The sequence below is a fragment of the Sitophilus oryzae genome, unplaced genomic scaffold (genome assembly GCF_002938485.1).
Source record: "Sitophilus oryzae breed Bouriz unplaced genomic scaffold, Soryzae_2.0 scaffold_1274_pilon_pilon, whole genome shotgun sequence".
Classification (NCBI taxonomy): domain Eukaryota; kingdom Metazoa; phylum Arthropoda; class Insecta; order Coleoptera; family Curculionidae; genus Sitophilus; species Sitophilus oryzae.
The window spans coordinates 3,385,399-3,406,209 of NW_022145920.1; the positions used below are offsets into that span (position 1 = coordinate 3,385,399).

Consider the following 20,811-nt stretch of genomic DNA (forward strand, 5'->3'; position numbering starts at 1 on the left):
CAATATAACTTATGTAAAAATAGAAATTTGTAATATTCCGCAGGAATAAATAAAACAACATGAATAAAACAAACTATTTTATTAATAATAACACTTACCAAATTTTATACCTTAAAGGTTGATTAATTAACATTAATCTTAATTTTTTTAAACCAGTACCTTTTGACATTATTTTCCTGCAGTACTAAAATCCATTATTTACCTATCGTATGATGTCGATATTTTACAGCTACTCTAGTTTTTAGTATGTGTTTAGTATGGACCACATTCGAGATGCACTTATCTACGACGAGATGGTATACGAACTTTATTGATGGCTAACTTAGTAACTTTATTGGTGTATCTGTATAAGACTTTCTGCCTGGGTAGCGAGAATTAACCATAAACTGTGCTCTGGGTCTACAGTTAATTTTCACTCGATTTTTCCTCCACTTGACTTCAAAAGACACAAAACACACGTAATAACACGAATCAAAATGCATCATCTTCCAAAACGCAGGGTATTTGACAAAAGATGTCACAAAATTATAAATTATAACCAAAGATTATAACCTATAATTTGGCAAGACTTTGACAAGCGTCAAAAATCTAAAGTCGAGTTCATACGCATCGGCGTCCGTTTTTCGTTCATCGTTCCGTCAAACCAATAAAATTGAAATACGATCTGTCATTTTTGAAATAAACCAATAAAACTGGTTAAAACAACAAGAGACGACGCATGACGGATTTATATTTAAACCCATCCATAGTTAACTTAAAAATTATTAGAAACTTTTTTTAGTAAAATAAATAGATTGGTATGGGACGTCATCTGCTTTTCTTCTGTCATCGTCTGTCGAAATCTTACCTGAGAAAAAAAACAGAGTATACACCTATATTATTCGTTAAAATATTTCGTGCTTTTGTTCTGCAGATATCAAACTTTCACTTGTTTTATCAAATATCGATATATTGAATGATGTAGATCTTTTGAGTTACCAATAGTTACCAAAAAGTAGTAAGCAATTTTGATGCTAGAATATTTGTAGTTTCCATGCCGATACTTATTTGTACCGGGCGTTGCCAAATTGTTGACAAAAAAAACATAATTTTTAGGAGTCTCTCACCGATTCACCGGTTAGATTAGGTTGAAGTTAGCTGCCAAGAATTTTTTGAAGCCCTCAAAAAAAAGGCGTTTTAAAATCAACATCTAAGACCAGTTTGACCGTTTTGTGGGATGTCGTGATGCAATTTTTAGATCCCAACTTTCTTAGTGACAATAAAACGAAAGGTGTTGAGGCCCATTTGCAATCATTTTCCATTGTTTTATATCGAAAATAGAAAAAAAGTTGCTTTTCCTTAAGCAATTTTCGCAAATAGAATAAATCGTGGCTAGAAGGCATTTTATTAGTTACAGGAATTTAAGCTGAACTGGTGAACCCTTTTAAAAGTTTAATTTCAATCGGCTAGTATAAACACGAAACAAAGACTCTCTGTTAAAGGGTTAATAGAGACCTTTCAAAAGAAGATTTGGTTTTGCAAGTACTGTGATCAGCTTTAGATCTAGTGGGAGTAGGGATGCTGCTGTAATAATTGTTGAAAACTCTGAAACTCTATCGAAAGGCACTGATTTCAAAAAATCAATGAATGACACCAATAGTCAGTTCGGCAATTTTCCTCAAGACAAAAACACCCACATGATGTTCTAGTTAAATAAAACATGATGATATGCAAAAGCCTTTTTTAAATTTCTTATAACTTCTAATAAAATTAAATGATTTATAAGTTTTAATAAAAGTTTAAACTATTGTCTTAGATCCTTACTATATATATAAATTAAAATTAAACATCTATTTTATTTACTTTTTAATAAAATAATATTTTTTAAAATAAAATATACAGGGTGTAACAAGATTACAAAGTAATTAAGAAATAACTGTTAATTAGTGTTTTTTGTAAGTGTTTCACCTGATATAATTTTATTTATTTGGCAATAGTTTACAGTACGGTTTTTGTGTCATGTATATTATAACAGTTTTATGCCCATTAGTTTTATTATCTCTTATTACGAGATAATAAAGTCCCAAACATCGCTGATGTTTTGTCCCACTAGAATTGCCATCCGCCCCACTGTGCGCCAGGTGAAAATATGCTATAACTCTTCTGGGAGTGTAGTGCTAGCTCTGTAAATTGGGTGCTAGGTAGTGCTAGGTGGGTGCAATACAGTGCTAAAGTTTTAAGGGAAATATTCAACAGGGGGGTGGGCTAGCGTTACATTAGCCCCTCCAGGTAAAAATGTCCTGTAACTCGCTAGGGGTTGTGGTGCTAGCTCTGTAAGTAGGGTGCTAGGTAGTGCTAGGTGGGTGCAATACAGTGCTAAAGTTTTAAGGGAAATATTCAACTGGGGCTAGTGTTACATTAGCCCCCCGGTAAAAATGTCCTGTAACTCGCTAGGGGTTGTGGTGCTAGCTCTGTAAATAGGGTGCTAGGTAGTGCTAGGTGGGTGCAATACAGTGCTAAAATATTAAAGAGTTTGGAGAACCGGGGGGGGCTACTGTAACGGACCCTTGTATTTTGTTTAAAGCCTAGTTGACAGAATCAAAGTGTACTTGCATCAAATACACATGGAAGTCAAATACATTTAAAGGACTTTGAATGTATTGTATCTGGATAGACTCTGTAGATAGACTTAAAATTACATTTTTTTGTGAAATTAAATTACCAGAGGCACGTGGAACATAAATAACTACTTAAAATCTGTTAATCAACAGCCGAAATAGCTCAGTTGGGAGAGCGTTAGACTGAAGATCTAAAGGTCCCTGGTTCGATCCCGGGTTTCGGCAAAACTTTTTTTTTTTAATTTTATGAATCAGTTTGTTTTATCAAAACAAAACATCGATTTACAGAAATTTCAAACATTCCAAAAAAATGATTTTTTGCTAAAATTTTGAGAACCACTTGTAAATTTAATCTAATACCTATATGTTGCCATATTATCAAGAAATTATGTTTTTTAACTAAAAACTAAACAAATTTCCGAAAGATTTTTCAAAAAATTTCGAATTTTCAAATTATTTTTTTCGCGAAAAAAAACTCAGGCGTGTTTCTGGTGTTGAACTATACTGCCAGTTATAAAATACTTGCACTTATTTCTGGGATACCATGTATAATACTATGTTAAATACTTAAATTATGACGACAGTTCTCTTCAGCTAAATATACAAAGAAAGTTTAAAATCAAGTATGTATTTTTATTGTCTATTTTTTTTTGCTGACAAAGGCTTCTGTGAGGGAACATACCTATTCGCTGGCGCGGACTGCGATTAGTCTAGATTGCCCTGTTTAGATTAGCCTTAGCAGCAAAAAGGTTAACTTAAAATACTGTACTTTATACTACTAGGAATTTTTTGAATTTCTGAAGTGAAAGCTCGAAGAGCCCCATCTTTTCATGATATTTTGACGACGTTTCAATGAATCAAACCAAAAAAATCGCCCGATTTAAATGAAATTTGGTATGTCAATAGATTGGACCAAGGCCAACTTGACCGTATACGACAGGTGCCACTGTGACAGTTAGTTTTGACGGCAGAAACGTCAAAAGTTGATGTCGTCCGATCGCGCCCAAATTTGGTGGGTAGGCTATGTGGGCGATGCGACCGATGCCTCTAAACAATGGCGGATACAGAGGGGGGCTCATGGGGCCCGGCCCCCCCTAAAATCTGTAAATTGCGTAAAATATTAGGCTTTTGGGTTAAAAATGGCGCCCTAAAAAGCATATTCTCCATTGCTTTTTATTTTGCCCCCCCCCTAAAATAAATTTCTGTATCCGCCCCTGCCTCTAAATGGACGAAGTCATCAGGATTTTTCTTAATTATGGGTCGGACAGACAGACGGAGGAAAGAAGAAGTTTGACTTCAAATATGCGTACATAGTGCGCACACATAATTTTTTTTTCAGTTAAAAAACATAATTTCTTGATAATATAGCAATATACGTAGTAGATTAAATTTACAAGAAAAAAAAACAGAAAAGATCAATTGGTTCTCAAAATTTAAGCAAAAAATATTTTTTCTTGAAAAAAAAGTAAAGTAACTCGGTTGGACTTATTTGAAAACTTACTTTACTTTAACTCACCCGTATAATGAGAAAGTAATGTATCCATCTATAGGGAGTTCGTAGTGAAAAGCAAATAATAAAGAAAAAGGACATTCAAAAAATCTTGTGTGTACAACAATTAATTCCCTTAAGGATTTTTTGTTTGTGTTGCACTAAAATGAACAGAAGTTTTTTTTGTGCAAATTAAAACATCTACTTGACTAACAAAATCAAACATGCTCACAGTTAGTCTGCATCAGTTAAGCCGCCCATGAAACGTATCGCGAGACTCGTCTGAGAATGTCTGAAATGATGATAAAATTGAAATTAATAATGATAAAATTGGAACTCTGGCAGATGGCAAAAAGGAACAGAATCAATTATTCAGGGTTTCGAGCCATAGCGGCATCCAAGGCAACGAAAAAGTCGACGAAGGATCATCGGAATTCTATCCAAGCCTATTTGATCCAGAGCCATTACTAGAAATATCTTGTGCAGTAAAACTATGGATTAGGAAAAAGGAGGCCGTTCACTGGAGCCAGGAGCATACAGGTATAGCAAGGTGGCTTCATCTAAGGACATAATTCTAAAACTACCAAGGAATTGTTAACGCTCAACAGGTCAACAGTGATATAAAGTCCGGATTACAACGGATCTCTTGACGTAACATAACCCGCTAAACAAGCTCAGCCTGTATAAAGGAAGCCCTTGCTGCAGAATGCGATAAAGATCCTGAAATCTGAAACAGCAGAGCATATATTATGTGACTACGAGGTTCTGGATTGCAAGCGACACTTTCTATATGGGAAGCAAAGCTTGAACCAAAGCAAGGCTTGAAGAATTACAATTGAACAAATGTAGTATTATTCCACATAAGAATACTGATAGAGGTACCCCCCCCCCCCCAATACGGAAAAATCCCAAAACATTCCTTCAAAAACTGTGTAAAAGTTTTTCTCTGCATCAAGCTTAGGCATCAAGAGTCTGCATTAGTCTGCATATCCTGATAGTGTGTATGTTTGGTTGCATATACATCTATTAACGATTAAAATTTAAATATGGCTTAATATCCTAGGTTAATATGGTTAGAATTTGGGGCTCTGTTTGGGGTATTAAAATAAGATTTAAGTTGACCGGTATTTTTTGCAATAATTGGAAATCGGTAAATAATATTCCGAAATTTCACTTATATTATTTTAACAAAAGCCTTAAAATGTGAACTTAATATGCGCAAACGTGTTCACGTCGATATCACAGCCGTATTTTTACTTACTGGAAAAATTCATGCCATGCGCACAATTTACATCAGTTATAGCCGACGGCATACACCCATTTTTTCAGAGAGGATTTTTTTATTTTATTTGTTTGATAATTTTCTTTAGTTTTAATTAAAGATCATTTATAGTAGGTAAGTAATAAATATGATATATTAGCCTTTTTCTATTAATTTGTTTAATTTATTTACAAATAATATGTGCCTACTTATGCCTGTTCATTACTTTGGGATAAAGCCGAATTTTTATCAGTTAAAATCTAACTTCTATTTACTTTATATATCTATTGCGTTGCGATTAATATTTAAAAAATACTTTTTATTAATTTTAAGATACCGATATACATTATTTTCATTAATAATATAACCACCATAACCTTACCAATAACGGTTTCCAAAGCCAATTTGATGGGGCTTATATTTAAAGAAATATTTATAAATAGATTAGCGGCATTTTATTGTTCCAATGTGTATTATTCTTTTTTAATTTAGATCGTTGTATGATTCACTATTTATTTTGTATGTGAATGGAATAGCAATTTTTATTATTGTTACTTAAAATTAGGCACTGTAAAAATGTCCGACGATAATGAAGTTACTACTCCCGATGATTTGGAAAAGGAGCCCGATTCTAATTACAAGCCTCCGCCAGAGAAGAGTATAAACGAAATATTGGAAATTGATCAAGATGATGAAAGTTTAAGAAAATACAAAGAAACACTTTTAGGACAAGCCCAAGAAGGCCCAATCATTGTTGGTATGTTACTGTCTTAGTTATTATTGAATGCAGCCTACTTATCTATTTTTTATTATTTCAGAACCCGATAATCCAAGAAAAGTTATAGTAAAGAGACTAGTTTTAATTCCTGTAGATCACCCAGAAATATCCCTTGATTTAACTGGAGATTTGGCAGTATTAAAGAAGCAAACCTTCGTTATAAAAGAAGGAGTTTCATACAAAATTAGAATTGAATTTATCGTTCAACGTGAAATAGTACATGGATTAAAGTATGTTCAGAAAACCAGTAAATTGGGGATTACAGGTGAGATAATATTATTAAAATCAGTTTAACAAAACTGTAGGCAATTCTTTTGTTTATTCTTGTATTAAATTCATATAGTTCTTTTCATGTAATTTATTCACATTTCAACATTTGACATCATGTTATGTTTGGTAATACAATTGCTCAAATAAATTCTAAATGTATCTGTGAGGTTCTTTACGATCTAAGAAGAATTATACCTAATATTATAAACTAAGAAGATATTTACGTTTATAGTCTGTTTAACGAGTGAGGGAGGATTTCGACAGATGAAAACTAAAAAATGGCAGAAAATACTATTTTACCGGTGTATTAAAAACAGATAGAACTGTCACTGTCATGTGTCCTCTCGTTGGACAGACTATACCATAATATTCATCAATAATTATTAGTCACATTAAGGTCACATTATTTGTTCACTGTCACAACTTCTGTCACAAAAAGAATCTATAAAATAATAAATCAGAAATTGAATATGGCTCAATATTAATTTTAAAGAATATTTTTACTTTTTCATAAAACTTCTCTTAACTTCTATATGCTTCATTTCATGTGTCAAATTGTTAAACAGTTTGATACACTGCCTAAAGCAAAAGACTAAAAATAACCGTATGATCAAATAAAAATGGCGTCAAAAACGGCTGGGGAATGATAATCGATGATAATTTTGGCTAGGTCAATCTCTAGATATCGTTTACTAAAAATTATCAAAAACTAACACTAATAATTATAGAAAGATTAAAAAAGAGTAGAACCAAAAAAATCATGATTTAAAAAAAATCAAAAATTCGATTTTTTTTAGATTGCTGGCTGAATGCAATAAAAGCGAGTGGCCATATTAAGTACAGAAGAAGAATCGTCATTTCAAAGCCAACTTGACGCCGTGTTTTTCGATCAAACGGTACAACAGGGTGAGTTTCCTACAATGTCCTCTATGGGTATCTTGGAAACTACTGGAGATAGAGAGTCGGTTAAATAGGGAAAAAATTGCAGTTTTGTGGGGTCATAAATATGCGCCTTTCAGATTTTTGAAAAAGTTTATGGCTTACTAGATATGTCGAAAAAAACAAATTTCGGCTATGTGTCAATTCCATTATAATCTATTTTAGACAAAAATATTTCAGATATAAAAGTTGTAGATAATCACATCCTTAAAGGATTGTGTCCTCCGTTTTTTTTTCTAAAGCCTGTCATTTTTGACATATGACACAAACATATATTTTTTAAATGGAAACCATAGTTGGCCATGACTTCATAAAAAGCGCCATTTTTTAAGTTTTTCATATCCCTAAAAGCTATAATAAATTGTTTAAAAATGATAAGAATTGGCTATAACTCTGAATTGTGAATTGGCTTATATCGCCGAAACGCTTAAAAATGGCGCTTTTGATGATGTCATGGCCAATTAGGGTTTCCATTTAAAAAAACATATGTTTGTGTCATATGTCAAAAATGACAGGCTTTAGAAAAAAACGGAGAACACAATCTCATTAAGGATATGATTATCTACAACTTTTATCTGAAAACTTTTGGTCTAAAATAGATTATAATGGAATTACGGACAATTTCTGAAATAGCCAAAATTTTTTTTTTTGAGATATCTAGTAAATCATGAACTTTTTCAAAAATCTGAAAGGTGAATATTTATGACCCCACAAAACTGCAATTCTTTCCCCATTTAACCGACTCTCTATGTAGTTTCCGAGAAACCTATAGAGAACATCGTAGGAAACTCACCCTGTATATAAAAAGGGAAACAGATATTATTATGATTATTCTTTTGTTTATCCTTATCATAAATGCAAAGCAGGTAAATAATTCTAGATGGCTTTGCCATATATTTTTTTGTTGTCTAATTTGGTTAACAATAGCAAAACTTATTCATTCAGAATAAATTATTTTCTAGTGGATAAAATGACTCACATGGTCGGTTCATATGCTCCAAAGGCAGAAATTCAGTCGTATACAACCCCATCTGAAGATGCTCCTTCGGGCTTAATGGCCAGAGGCTCCTACACGGTAAATTCGTTGTTTACAGACGATGATAAGCATGAACACTTAAAATGGGAGTGGACGTTTGAAATTAAAAAGGATTGGAAAGACTAAGAAACTAAGGTGCTTTGATGCTATTTTTTTTTCTATTAGGTAAGTGGTTTACTAGAGTTTAATGGTAAATTACCGTTTAATAGTTAAAAAATGTTTTTAGGTGTTGTGGCGCATTTATAAAAGGATCAGAAGTATTAAAATTTATATATAAACTTATTATTTTGTGGATAGGGAGAAGGAATTTGTATTTCTACCAGGTTTTACAGCTTTATACCCAAAATTTTGAGACATTTTTACCCAATGCATTTTACAATGCAAAATATGTAATATTAACTGCCAAGTTTTCTAAAGAAACCTATTGAGCAATAACTTTTTGTATAGCTATTTTTAAAATATTTTAATATTTTACCTAGTGGGCGTTAAAAAATACAATCATCCTTGATTTTTTTAAATTGTTTCCCTTAAATTTGGAAGCTTTATTGTGAACCAGTTAAATCAAAAATGTGTGTTGTCTTTTAAGTTTTTTTTTATTTTTTATTTGTGAATGCATGTATTTAGGCATTAACTATTAATTTCTGCATATGATATTTTAATTATTAAATATATACATTACATTTTTTGTTTTTCTTTTCAGATAGTTTTTAGCCATTGGAAATAAATTAATATTTAGTATAAATTTAGAACAACTGGGGTAAAGATACAGGGTATCCCAGGCTGAGCGTGCATTAGAAGTTTCTAGAGCACTACAATATCTAGATTACAGATTTTTCGCACGTCACTGTTTCACAACGAGATCTATCGATTAAAAATATCTTCAATATGGCGGCACTTCCGGAAATACCGGAAGTTGACAGTAACTTTCTTATTTTAAATGGGTACCCCCATTTTTTATTACATACTTAAATTCTCGGTAAAATTTTATGAATTTTGCTATCAAACACTCTATATCAAACATTAACCGTTTTTGAGAAAAAAAACATTTAAAATTTTTGGAGGAAAAAAGTGCATGTCAAAAAATTGGGTGGGGGGGGGGGTGGAGTTATAGCCTAAACAAGAAATTTAGTGATTATCTCAGCCACTGTGGCATAAAGAGAAGACATGTGGCTATCTATTTCGAAAATTAAATTGTTTGAATGTCCTATAATATTGGCCGTAGCTGTCATGAAATTGAGCGATTAATAAATTATCATAAATCATTTTTTTCAAATGGAAACTACCTTTTTTTTATTTCACTAGTAAAAAGGTTTTTCAATTCGTTACTTTTTGTATAGCTACCATATAGTTATACTACCATATAGTTTTACATATAAAATGACACCGATTTTCATTTCATAGCCATCGTTGACGCCGTTTTTATTCGATCATACGGTACCTGTACATTTAGATGAACAGTCTAATTTTTTAAAAGGTATTTTCAACGACCGCATAGTAAATACCCGGTATAATACCAGTAATATCAAGAATAATTAAAAAAATTTTTTTATTATAATATTCCTTATATATGTATATACCAGCAGTATTTATATATATGAAATTGAAATAATTAGTTTTATACAGAAGGAAATAAATATGTCTAATGGTTTGATACTTAATGTCAAAAGAAACTAGATATAATAAGAAGATAAAAATACGCTTTAAAACTAAATCTTAAATAACTTAAAAACGATATATTTATATATATAACAATATATATAATCAAAAAGTAACAATTGCTTTTTACTAGTGAAATAAAAAAGGTAGTTTCCATTTGAAAAAATGATTTATGAAACAATTTATTAATCGCTCAATTTCATGCATGCAGTTTTTCCTCAAAAATTTTAAATGCTTTTTTCTCAAAAACGGTTAATGTTTGATATAGAGTGTTTGATATCAAAATTCATAAAATTTTACCGATAATTTAAGTATGTAATAAAAAATGGGGGTACCATTTAAAATAAGAATTGCTGTCAACTTCCGGTATTTCAGAAGTACCATATATACCCATATTACAATCGATAGATCTCGTTCTTACCCAGTAATGTGCAAAATCTCCGATCCAGATATTGTAGTTCTCTAGAAACTATCTAATAAGCTCAACCTGAGATACCCTAAGGTTATCGAAAAATGAAATCATTTTTACTAATTACTGTAAATGTTGATAGGTATAGTGTGACCAACGGATCTCTAGACTACGGGGTATCGGCCTCTAAACGCAGTTGTAAATCAAAAAGGCGCCCAATTTCATTTTATAAAAGCTGCATGTAGCGTACAAATTCTATATGGGCCCCCTAACTATATCATAATTCCTTCAAATTAATCATTATTGTGATATCTGCTTGAATCGTATTGTTTAACAAGAGCTACACACTTGAAGCTTTTTTATATTTTGGATAAATATTTTGAATCATTTATTTATTTATTATTAATATAATAGAAGAAATAATTAAACCTTTGGTGTTATACAGCAAAATAAAACACTAAATCAGTACAATACACCAAAACACTTTTAATGTTACACTGGACGCACGTTTCGCTAACCATGTCTGCCATCAGCAGATGATTAAACTAGTCTTGAGGTATATTTATTTATATATCTGTACTAACTATAGTTTTTCTATAATAAATAATTTTAGATTATAACTACTTCCAGCAAAAAAATCTTGAAATAGTTAACTTTGGAAGCGCAAACAAAACATAATTTTACTCACCATTAGATCCAAGTCCTATTACTTTTTATGGTATCCTTCGCCAGCAGTTTTGTTTACGAGGCTAGTCCATTGTCTACCCATCTTTTGCTCGATTATTCTCAACTGATATTATTCGAATTGAGCTTATATTTATACTCTTGGGAATATAGTAGACCTCATTAATAACTTTCTGTTATTTTGACATTTAGAAAAAATTCATTCTGGTTCAATAACCCCTAAGGGTTTTTTCCTGCAAACAAAATTGGAATTCTTCCTGCAAATTTTGCAAAATACTTTCTAATCAGGAATTGTTTTTTTTTCAAAATAAAATCAGAAAATTCTCTGATACTGTGAAATTTTTTTCGATTTTTCATAAAGTAATTTTTTGCTTGTAGCTCCGATGCTAGATTGTGTTAGGTCGTTAGGAAATTTGTCTACTAATACTTTGACATTAGCTAAGATATCGATTCCTGGGATTTTAACAATGTTTGTTGGTATAAAATTTCAAATTTTTCATAAAATATTTTGAAATGCGTCATACCTGATTCTAAGTTTAGTTATTTTATATCTAAACAAGCATAACTCTGTGACTTCTTCATCGATTTATTAGGATTTTCAACATTTAAACCAAATGAGATTTCATCAAAAAAGTTATTAACTCCTATATAAATAAGCTTTTATTTTCTTGTCTGAGGTTCAATATTCCAAGATTTCCCTTGAAATTTATTCATTGATGACATAAACACTTTCAAACTTGATATTAAGATTTTCCTACTACGAACAAAAACTCCTGATATTAACGATCAAAACAATCCTATGTCAACTATCATTTTTACGAAAATTTTGAAAGCAAGTTAGTATTTTCCAATATTGTACCTTGGAAATTTAGTAAGAAAATAAATTCGATATTTTCTATTTTATCTAACATCTTGGCCTCATCTCTATCAGTACAATCGTACGTTTTTTTCAGTATTAATCTTAAATTCGATACTTAACGACGGGCAGTGGTGAAGCTATGGGGGGTGTTGGGGGGGATACTCCCCCCCCCATGTATAATTGAGTTTTGCCAATTATATCGTTGACAATCTTCAACGTCTAAATGAGCAAATTATAAAGAATTAAGGAAATACGATTATTAAATAAAAGATATGTCATAACAATAAACTACGTTAAAATTCATTATAATGTTCAACAGAATATTAAATTTAACTTTTAAATATAATAAAAAATATATTAAATTTTTAGTTTAACCAGTATGTCTATAAATAAATTTTGCAATTTTATAGATAAACGTGCTGGATATCGATTTTTTATCGCATTCCTTCTCAAGCTTCAAGATCCGATGGTCAAACAGTAATTGATTAGACAGCAATATCATGGTTATTGAATAGGTAACTTCCTGTACACTAAATAACTAATCTTAATTTTACATGTGGTATCCAGACTTTGCTAGTTTGCCAACTGCGTTTCGAGAACTTCAACATTCTTTTACATTTGATTATACCGTATGATCGAAAAAATGTTATTTCATAGTCATCGCTGACGCCGTTTTTTTCGATCATGCGGTATTCTTCATGGGATGTCGTTTATTTTTGCGAGTCAACATCCTTATTTTTCCTCTGGTATCGTTCAAAACAATATTAGTAAAAATAACAGTGGCTTAACCATGAGGTCAAATGGTCAATGCCTCCCAAAAAATTGGGAGAAAATATAGAAAAACTATATATATATATATATATTTGTAAATACTTTTTTCGTTCTAAATATATTCAAAACTATTCCCATATATGTCCGGTTTAATTGATTAGAATTCATTTTATTATACCCATTTTTCTACTGCGTGGTCAAAGGAAACTCATTTTGTCCTTTGTTCCCATAGGTTTTTGGTTTGGATCTACATTTTGGTATATGGATGTACCGTGGAAGATTTTATTTATCTACATTGACTGGATTTTTAGTGAAATGTCACTAGATCCTTTTCACCTGATAAGTTATATAGATAATCGAGATACAAAGTGTTTATTTTTAAAAATGCAAAAATTTCTAAACATTACAAGTAAAAAACCCTTTTTCGATCAATTATTTTATTGATGAAATATATTTTTGCAGACTTACAATTTATTTAACCTCTGGTATCGTTCAAAAAACGCATAATTAGTAAATAACAGTGGCTTAACCATGAGCGTCAAATGGTCAATGCACTCCCAAAAAATTTAAATTTTGATTGCGTCTTAAAAAATATTTATTTATTTTTAGTACTATTGACCTCCCTAAAATAATAACCACATTATGCTGGTAAATAAATAAGTTTTTTCGTAGAAAAAACACAAATCTTACAATCCATCAAATAAACAAAACATAGCGATTGAAATGGGTTTTAATTTATTAATTTTATAGGTTATACTGCTGGTTATATTAAAAAGAATGTCCTTTTAGTTACAGTCTATGTTGGAGATATTTATTTACGAGAAATGGATAATAGCATCACGATAAAAGAAAACGTTTGAGTTGATTTGGAAGTGAAGGTTGCTTAGACGTTTTTATGTTAGATCAAGAGTTTTAACTTGATTATTAAAGATATAGAGATTTAAATTCGATTTCAGCAACGTATTTTTCCTCATACGAAACCAGTATGATTTGTTACTACTACTTGACATCTCAAATATTTATTTTTGTTTATGTTGGTTTAGTTTCTTTAATAAATTTTATTTTATTTGTGACTCATTGAAAAATATCTGAATCATACAGTAATTTTCAAACCAACAATAGCGATAAAAATAGGTTTTTAATTATTAATTTTATAGGTTATAGTGGTTATATAGGTAAAAAAAGAAATAGGTAGTTACAGTCTGTGGGAGTTATTTATTTAGAATTTTATGGGTTAAAATAACCGAGAAAAAAATCTCCTCGGAAGGTAGGATTTTTTAGCTCAATTTTAAAGAGGTGTCGGTGAAGTTTTCATTTAAATAACACTTAAAAAATCTTTTTCCATTAAAAAGTACCATAACTTTGAAACGGTTTATGATAAAAAATTTGAAATCGCGGAGTTCTTGTAGAGCATAAAATTTACTAAAAATCTGAGGTAATTTTTTCAATTCAATAAATCGAATATTTGAAAGATTTGAAAAAGTGAAAAAATGCAGTTTTAGTGTTTATTTAGTGATTTTTCACTTTTGAAGGCTCACCCTATATATATTAGGGGTAATACGCGAATCAGTTAATTCGCAGAATTATCCAGTTAAATCACCAAATTATCTGTGTCTATATGCAATGAATAAAACCCGAATATGTGTTAGTTTCGCCTATTATCTACCGCAAACAGGTTAAAAATGCGAATTAATTATCCAAAAGCAACCGTTATAAAACGTTTATTGTGTTAAGCCCCATACTCATTTCCTTCCTTCGTTGCATCCCTTCGTCCAAAATCTTATATTTACTATAGGAAATGTCGATTTTATGCGACTGTGTGTCCTTCGTTCGAAACGCTCTCCTTCCTCGTATTGTTGGTTTTGGACGAAGTAGCAAAGGAATTATCACGAACACAAAATATATAAATATATATAAATCGATCTATGGATTTCATTCGTAGTTGATTTCTTGACTTGGCAGTACATCTGTATATTTCCCATTTTCGTGTATTATGCAGGGTATTTCGTTTATGAGTCGTCAGATACAAAGATGCGATTTTCACATTACGCTGTTACATTTATGAAACTAAAGATGTACATACAGATATGTCCTAGCTCTCTTACTTCCTAACATATGGTGAACCTGAAAGTATTGCATTTCACGATCTTGTACTTCACCTTTTCTCATAAGTTATAAGATAAGGAGATAAAAGGTTCCCATAAAATGCAAAATTTCAGAATAATTAAAAAATAAAAACCCTTCGTTTAAAAAAAAAAATTGTTTTATTAATTTAAAACTTAAATTTTTTTATTGTTGAACATTATAACATGCATAAATAATTATTGTTATGACAACTCTAAAATTAAAATAAAATCGTATCATCCTTAATATTTTTAATTTGGGATTTAGACGTCGCGTTGTCTTATAAATGGGGGGTATATCCCCAACACCCCCCATAGCTTCACCACTGCCCGTCGTTAAGTATCGAATTTAAGATTAATACTGAAAAAAACGTACGATTGTACTGATAGAGATGAGGCCAAGATGTTAGATAAAATAGAAAATATCGAATTTATTTTCTTACTAATTTATTCGACGTACAATGTTGGTTATTACTATGTTATTTAAAAGCAGCAAAATTCAGTTTCCGTGTAGTTTATCAAAATATCACTGATGCAAATCAAAATTATCAGGAGTAAAATTGTTAAATAAAATCTAAGGGACAATTTAGAAGTGTAGCAGTACCTAAATAAATATAATTTCAATTATAATTTTAGAAAGCTCATAACAAGGCAAATAAAATAAAAATAGTATATAGAGTCTCCTGTTTTTGAAAAGAACATAGCAGTTTGAGTCATTTTTTTGAAATAGACCTCCCAACGAAATAGTTTAACAGTGCTTTTTTATACTTGTTTAAAAACGAGACACGGGCGGTGGGTAAGTACTCAATGGGTAGAACAAAACAAAATCAGGGTATCTGGTATATACCGTAGGATCGAAAAAAACGGCGTCAGTTGGCTATTATATATATATATATATATATATATATATATATATATATATATATATATATATATATTGGTACATTTCTATTCCCGGTATTATACTGGGTATTTACTATGCGGTCGTCGGAAACTTTTATTCAAAATTTGAATGTTCATACCAATCTACATTGTAGATATATACAGGATATACCCAGATTTTATTTATCTACAAAGTGGTACTTACCCAAATTTCCCATCACGACCTTTTCACAATCTAGCATATAAGATAATTCGAAGATACGATTACTTTATCGAAAAATAAAAAATTTCTACTAATTAAAAAGTTTTCTGTATTTTATTTTTGAAAAAAAAATAACTTTGAACTAAGAGTCTAGGATAAATCTACTGTATGTAGTTGTTTTGGTTTCATAATAAGTAGAATAATGATATGAAAACGGCATCTTTATATCTCTACTCATAAACCAGAAACCCCATAAAACACACAAAAATGGGACATCCTGTATATCAATGGAAGGAAGAAAAAACAATAATGTCTTCATATTTGTGAAAAATACATGTCCATATTTATGTAATTGTTATTAGTACAAAAATGTTGAATAGAAATAGTATGCATGATGCCCTTATAAATCAACGTTTAATTAATGTCATATTTCAGTAGTTTAAGAGTATAAAATACATAATAAACTAAATAAATATTGTTGACTCGCCTTGTAAATTCATACTATCATATTGTTGTACACGATACTGAAATGTTTCAAGCAGATATCACAATAATGATGTATTTGAAGGAATTTTTGAGTATAGTTAGGGGGCCCCGCGAGAATTTGCCACGCTACTGGCAGTTTTATAAAATAAAAATTATGCGCCTTTCGGATTTTTTAAAAATTTTAGAGGTTAGATATTTAGAGGTCTAGATATTTCGTAATAAACATGTAGCTGCTATATTAAAAATATTTTGTGGTGTGTTGTTGCATAATCGACTAATTTCCAAGCATCGAATGGACGAAGGAAGGAAGCGAAGGGACGAAGGAACGAAGTGAAGTGACGAAGTAACGCGAGGAAGGGACGCAGGAGCGAAGTGTGAGTATGGGGCTTTAGTATTGTATCTTTTGTGAACAAGGGCAGCAATATACAGCATGATAAAAAAAAACGGTGTCAAAGACGGCTAGAGAATGACAATCGATGATAATTGTGTCGACGTCATTTACTAAAAAATGACACAAAACTTGTCAAAAATTACCACTAATTATATGAAGATTAAAAAGGATAGAAGATTTTCAGACGCACGAATCTATTTCGTAAAAGTTATTTTTTTCTCGATTTTTAAACTACCTACACCTTAAAAATCAATTACAATTTTCTTACGGCCAACTGGCAGTAAGCACCATTAAAAAATATAGAACAGCACAGATCAAGTAAACAACGCCAAGGGTTTGACCTCGCCAAAATTATCATCGATTGTCATTCCACAGCCATCTTTAACACCATTTTTTTCTTTCAATCATATGGTAGGAAGCTTAAACAGGTGTCAACATAAATGCGTTTTACGGTGTTCTCATTCCAGGTGCTCCGCTTCAGTCATTCCGTACATGCGACCTAAGACTTTTTTAAAATCGCAGTTACAAAAAGTGATAAAATCGGCTATTTAAACTGTGATTATTATAAGAACATAATGAATGTGTTAAGGAGGCAAAAAATACACCCTCTAAAAAATATGTTATGTAATTCAAGCCTATCCTGTTTTAATAAGCAGAATGTGGTTGCATCTGCCTGATTTTTGTTTTATTTTTAAGACTGAAAAAAATTGCTAGATTGGCAAAAAGATTTGTTTGTTGAAGTGTACAAAATGAATGCTAAAATTTATCTAATAAAATTGCATCTCATTTTACCTGCTAGAGGTGGGCAAAAACTGAACGAGTCGTTCATTTGAACGATTCTTATTTTTATGAAACATAAATTGTGCATGTGGTTCGTTCAAATGAACGAATCGTAGGAGTCGATTCAATATGAGAAATCGAATAGTGTGATTCGATTCACTAAAAAGAATCGTAATGCCCATCACTATTACCTGCATACGCCTATGGATGTGATATTAATTGCTCGCTTAACATATTATCTGGCTAATTCGCGAAATAACCAAGTGTTAGCAGATATAACCAATCATATTGTATAATTCGCGTTCTAATAGGATAATTTGCGAACATTATTACAATACCGGGTGCGTCTCAAAAGTGGCTCACCGCTATAACTTTTTGATTTTTTTCAGATAAAAAAACGAGATTTGGTATGTTAGTATATGACATAAATTAGGATTGATTGACGTATTCAATTGTTTTTGGTCAGTTCCGGTTTCACCGAAAATGACTACAACTTTTGATTTTTAAATGGCACCTCCGGTATTTTATTCGATAGAAAATTACATTCTGAATAGAATGACATATCATATGTCAACTTTTGACATTCTCGTTTAATAAAAAATCGTATTTTAAAATTCAATCTAGAGTGCCATGGCTATGTTAAAAACACTAGTTATTAATCAAGGAGCCTTGGAAAAATAGATTTGATCGTATAATGTTTTTAGTGTCTTGTCCTGGCTAGTTAGAAAATGCTCAAATCGTATTTTTAATCATATCCCAATTTTTTAAAATGGAACGAGGGTGGCTCATTAGTATATTTGGAAAAAGCATTTTTTTACAAATAATTTGATACCACACACTATTTCGAGTCAAATTTTCGTTACGAACTGCAAGTTATAATTTCAAATAAACCATATGCATATGAAAACGTCAAAAGTTGACATATGATGTGTCATTCTATTCAGATATTTATTTTCTATAGAATAAAGTAAATAAAAATATTAAATAAACAAAAATATTGATGGTGCCATTTAAAAATCAAAAGTTGTAAACCGAAGTTGTTGACCGAAAACAATTGAATACGTCATCAATCCATAATCAATCCTAATTTATGTCATATACTAACATACCAAAACTCGTTTTTTTAACTGAAAAAATAAAAATGTTATAGGGGTGAGCCAGATGCACTAACTGACTGTTGATTAATTCGCATTTTAACCGGATAATTCGCGAATTAACTAATTTCGCGTATTACCCGTAACACATAAATGTCATATATTGTATTATTTGTAAACCATTAATAAATTTTTATTTTGAAATAAGCATACCAAGGCATTTAATAATGAATGTCAATAGCAAACCGAGTTAACTTGGCTTTGCTTTTATTACCTTTTTTTGTAGGTCAATAAATAAAAGCAATTTATATTTTAAAACATTTGTATATTTCTTGTTTTCGATAGAACAAAATTAGTAAACTCAAACAATAAATTCTTATTAGAAAAGTGATCTCTTCCAAGGAAATCACATTACTGTTTTGGCACTCCTATCCTGCTACACAAATTATGTATATACTTATATATTACGTTTATTTATTTAAAAATATTTATTATACATTACAAATTTACAGCATAACGTATAGTAAGTACTTATATAAGACCAGATTTTTTACTTAAAATATAAATATGTTTGTTTCGTTACATTGTATATAAAAATTACTCTTATATCACACGATATATACATTCACACGCATTCACAGCAGTATCCGGGCGATCCAATAAATTTGTAATAAAAGGCCCATACTGGATAATTCATTCATACAACATTATTAAAATAATACGCGAAATAAATTATTTACATCAATTTAAATAAATTATGGCCAACAGGGTAAACTTGAAACAACTAGATATATGAAATTATTTTTTTTAACCATTCGCTCCGCTGTATTTTCTAAATAATAATATTTAGGTACTAATAATAAATAAGGCACTTGGACAATTGCGTAACGTACTTTTACTAGTCTTTTAAAAACCTGCAGAGTGTTACAAAGACTCGAAACCTGATATATCTGAACCCTGAAATAAAAAGGAAAAAATTAGATATAAAAAAATTACATTCAAAAAATACCGTAGTATCAAAAAAAAAAAAATGGGTTTTTGTTTAACCGTTAAAAAATCAGATAACAAATTATTTCGATGGTGTGTTAATAAAGGACATATTTCAGGATTTTTATCATTTTCCAGTAGTGATAGACCACACAATCTACTTACTCTCTCAGGTTTATACAGGTGTGTATGGGGCAACAAGAACGTTGATCCCAAGTCACGCTCCGCCATTGTATTGGCCTCCTGAAAAGAATAACAAAGTGATAAATCGGTGTAAAAAGATTAACAACTTTAAAATACGTAAAATATGTCTAATTTAAGAACTTTAGTACATCTTTATGAACTATAGAGGCTTCAATGATTTTGGCTGTATTGATTCTCCACAATAGTTTTATTTTGTAAATTGTTAGAGTAAACATGATATGTATAAGTAGTTTAGAAATTTAGACTAGTGACATTGAGTAAAAGAAACTATTTCAATCAAACGCTTATGGCTTCTCGTAATTTAGTAAAGTGTGAATAATTGGAAATCTCATGTAAGAGATAGTGGATGCAAGATTTACAATCTGTCAAATATAGGCTGATATCTTGCAATTTTGCCACCAGGTAAACGACAGTAAGAAAGCTTATTTGGTGGAAAGGAGATGGAAAATATGCTCGAAAATCAACTAAATAATCATCAATTCGAAATTGGCCAAAGAATGCCTAGAGAAACTTTAAAAATTAGGCAAAGAAAATAAAGTCCTTCTACTCTGGGTGCTAGCCTACCAAGGGATAGAAGGCAATGAAAAATCAAACGATCTAGCTAGAAAAGGAGCGAACACTCCACTAAATGAGCTAGAACCGTTCTGCTTCCCAAGTGGAAACCAACTTAAAGCAGAGCTCAAGAACCTGGAAGACTCCATCCGTAATCTGGAATGAGACTGTTCCAACAGTCTAAGATACTCGAATAAATTTCGCGAGAGAAAAATCAAAGATGATTTGACTTAATGTTACGGTTTAAGTAAGAACAATCTTCGGATTGTCGCGGGCTTTTTAACAGGACACTGCCACTCAATGAATACTGCAGTAGGTTGAAGGTAAGAAATAATGGGGAATACAGATTCTATAGTGAAAA

At 30.9% G+C, this 20,811-nt stretch overlaps 2 protein-coding genes and 1 non-coding gene across 4 annotated transcripts in view; 2 read left to right on the plus strand and 1 right to left on the minus strand.

Annotated features, from left to right (window-relative positions):
* Positions 1-2,749: 2,749 nt before the first annotated feature.
* Positions 2,750-2,822, plus strand: Trnaf-gaa. Its single transcript has one exon. It is a non-coding gene; the product is annotated as a tRNA-Phe (tRNA).
* A 2,516-nt stretch (positions 2,823-5,338) lies between these two features.
* On the plus strand, positions 5,339-9,002 carry LOC115874372 (rho GDP-dissociation inhibitor 2). Of its 2 annotated transcripts, none has more exons than XM_030889516.1 (5): positions 5,339-5,482; positions 5,913-6,104; positions 6,166-6,390; positions 8,297-8,535; positions 8,580-9,002. In XM_030889516.1, the coding sequence occupies exons 2-4, from the start codon at positions 5,924-5,926 to the stop codon at positions 8,494-8,496; spliced, it is 606 nt and encodes a 201-aa protein (XP_030745376.1). In that variant the 5' UTR covers positions 5,339-5,482; positions 5,913-5,923; the 3' UTR covers positions 8,497-8,535; positions 8,580-9,002. The 2 variants fall into 2 exon arrangements, with proteins under 2 accessions (XP_030745376.1, XP_030745377.1); XM_030889517.1 differs by having other exon boundaries at positions 8,597-9,002.
* A 10,019-nt stretch (positions 9,003-19,021) lies between these two features.
* LOC115874373 overlaps positions 19,022-20,811 on the minus strand; it is a 33,019-nt gene continuing 31,229 nt past the window's right edge. Inside the window, exons 17-18 of the mRNA XM_030889518.1 lie at positions 19,860-19,937; positions 19,022-19,664 (exon numbers count right to left, since the gene is read on the minus strand). Coding sequence (XP_030745378.1) covers positions 19,632-19,664; positions 19,860-19,937 — 111 coding nt within the window. The 3' untranslated portion in view covers positions 19,022-19,631. The remainder of the gene's footprint in view (positions 19,665-19,859; positions 19,938-20,811) is intronic.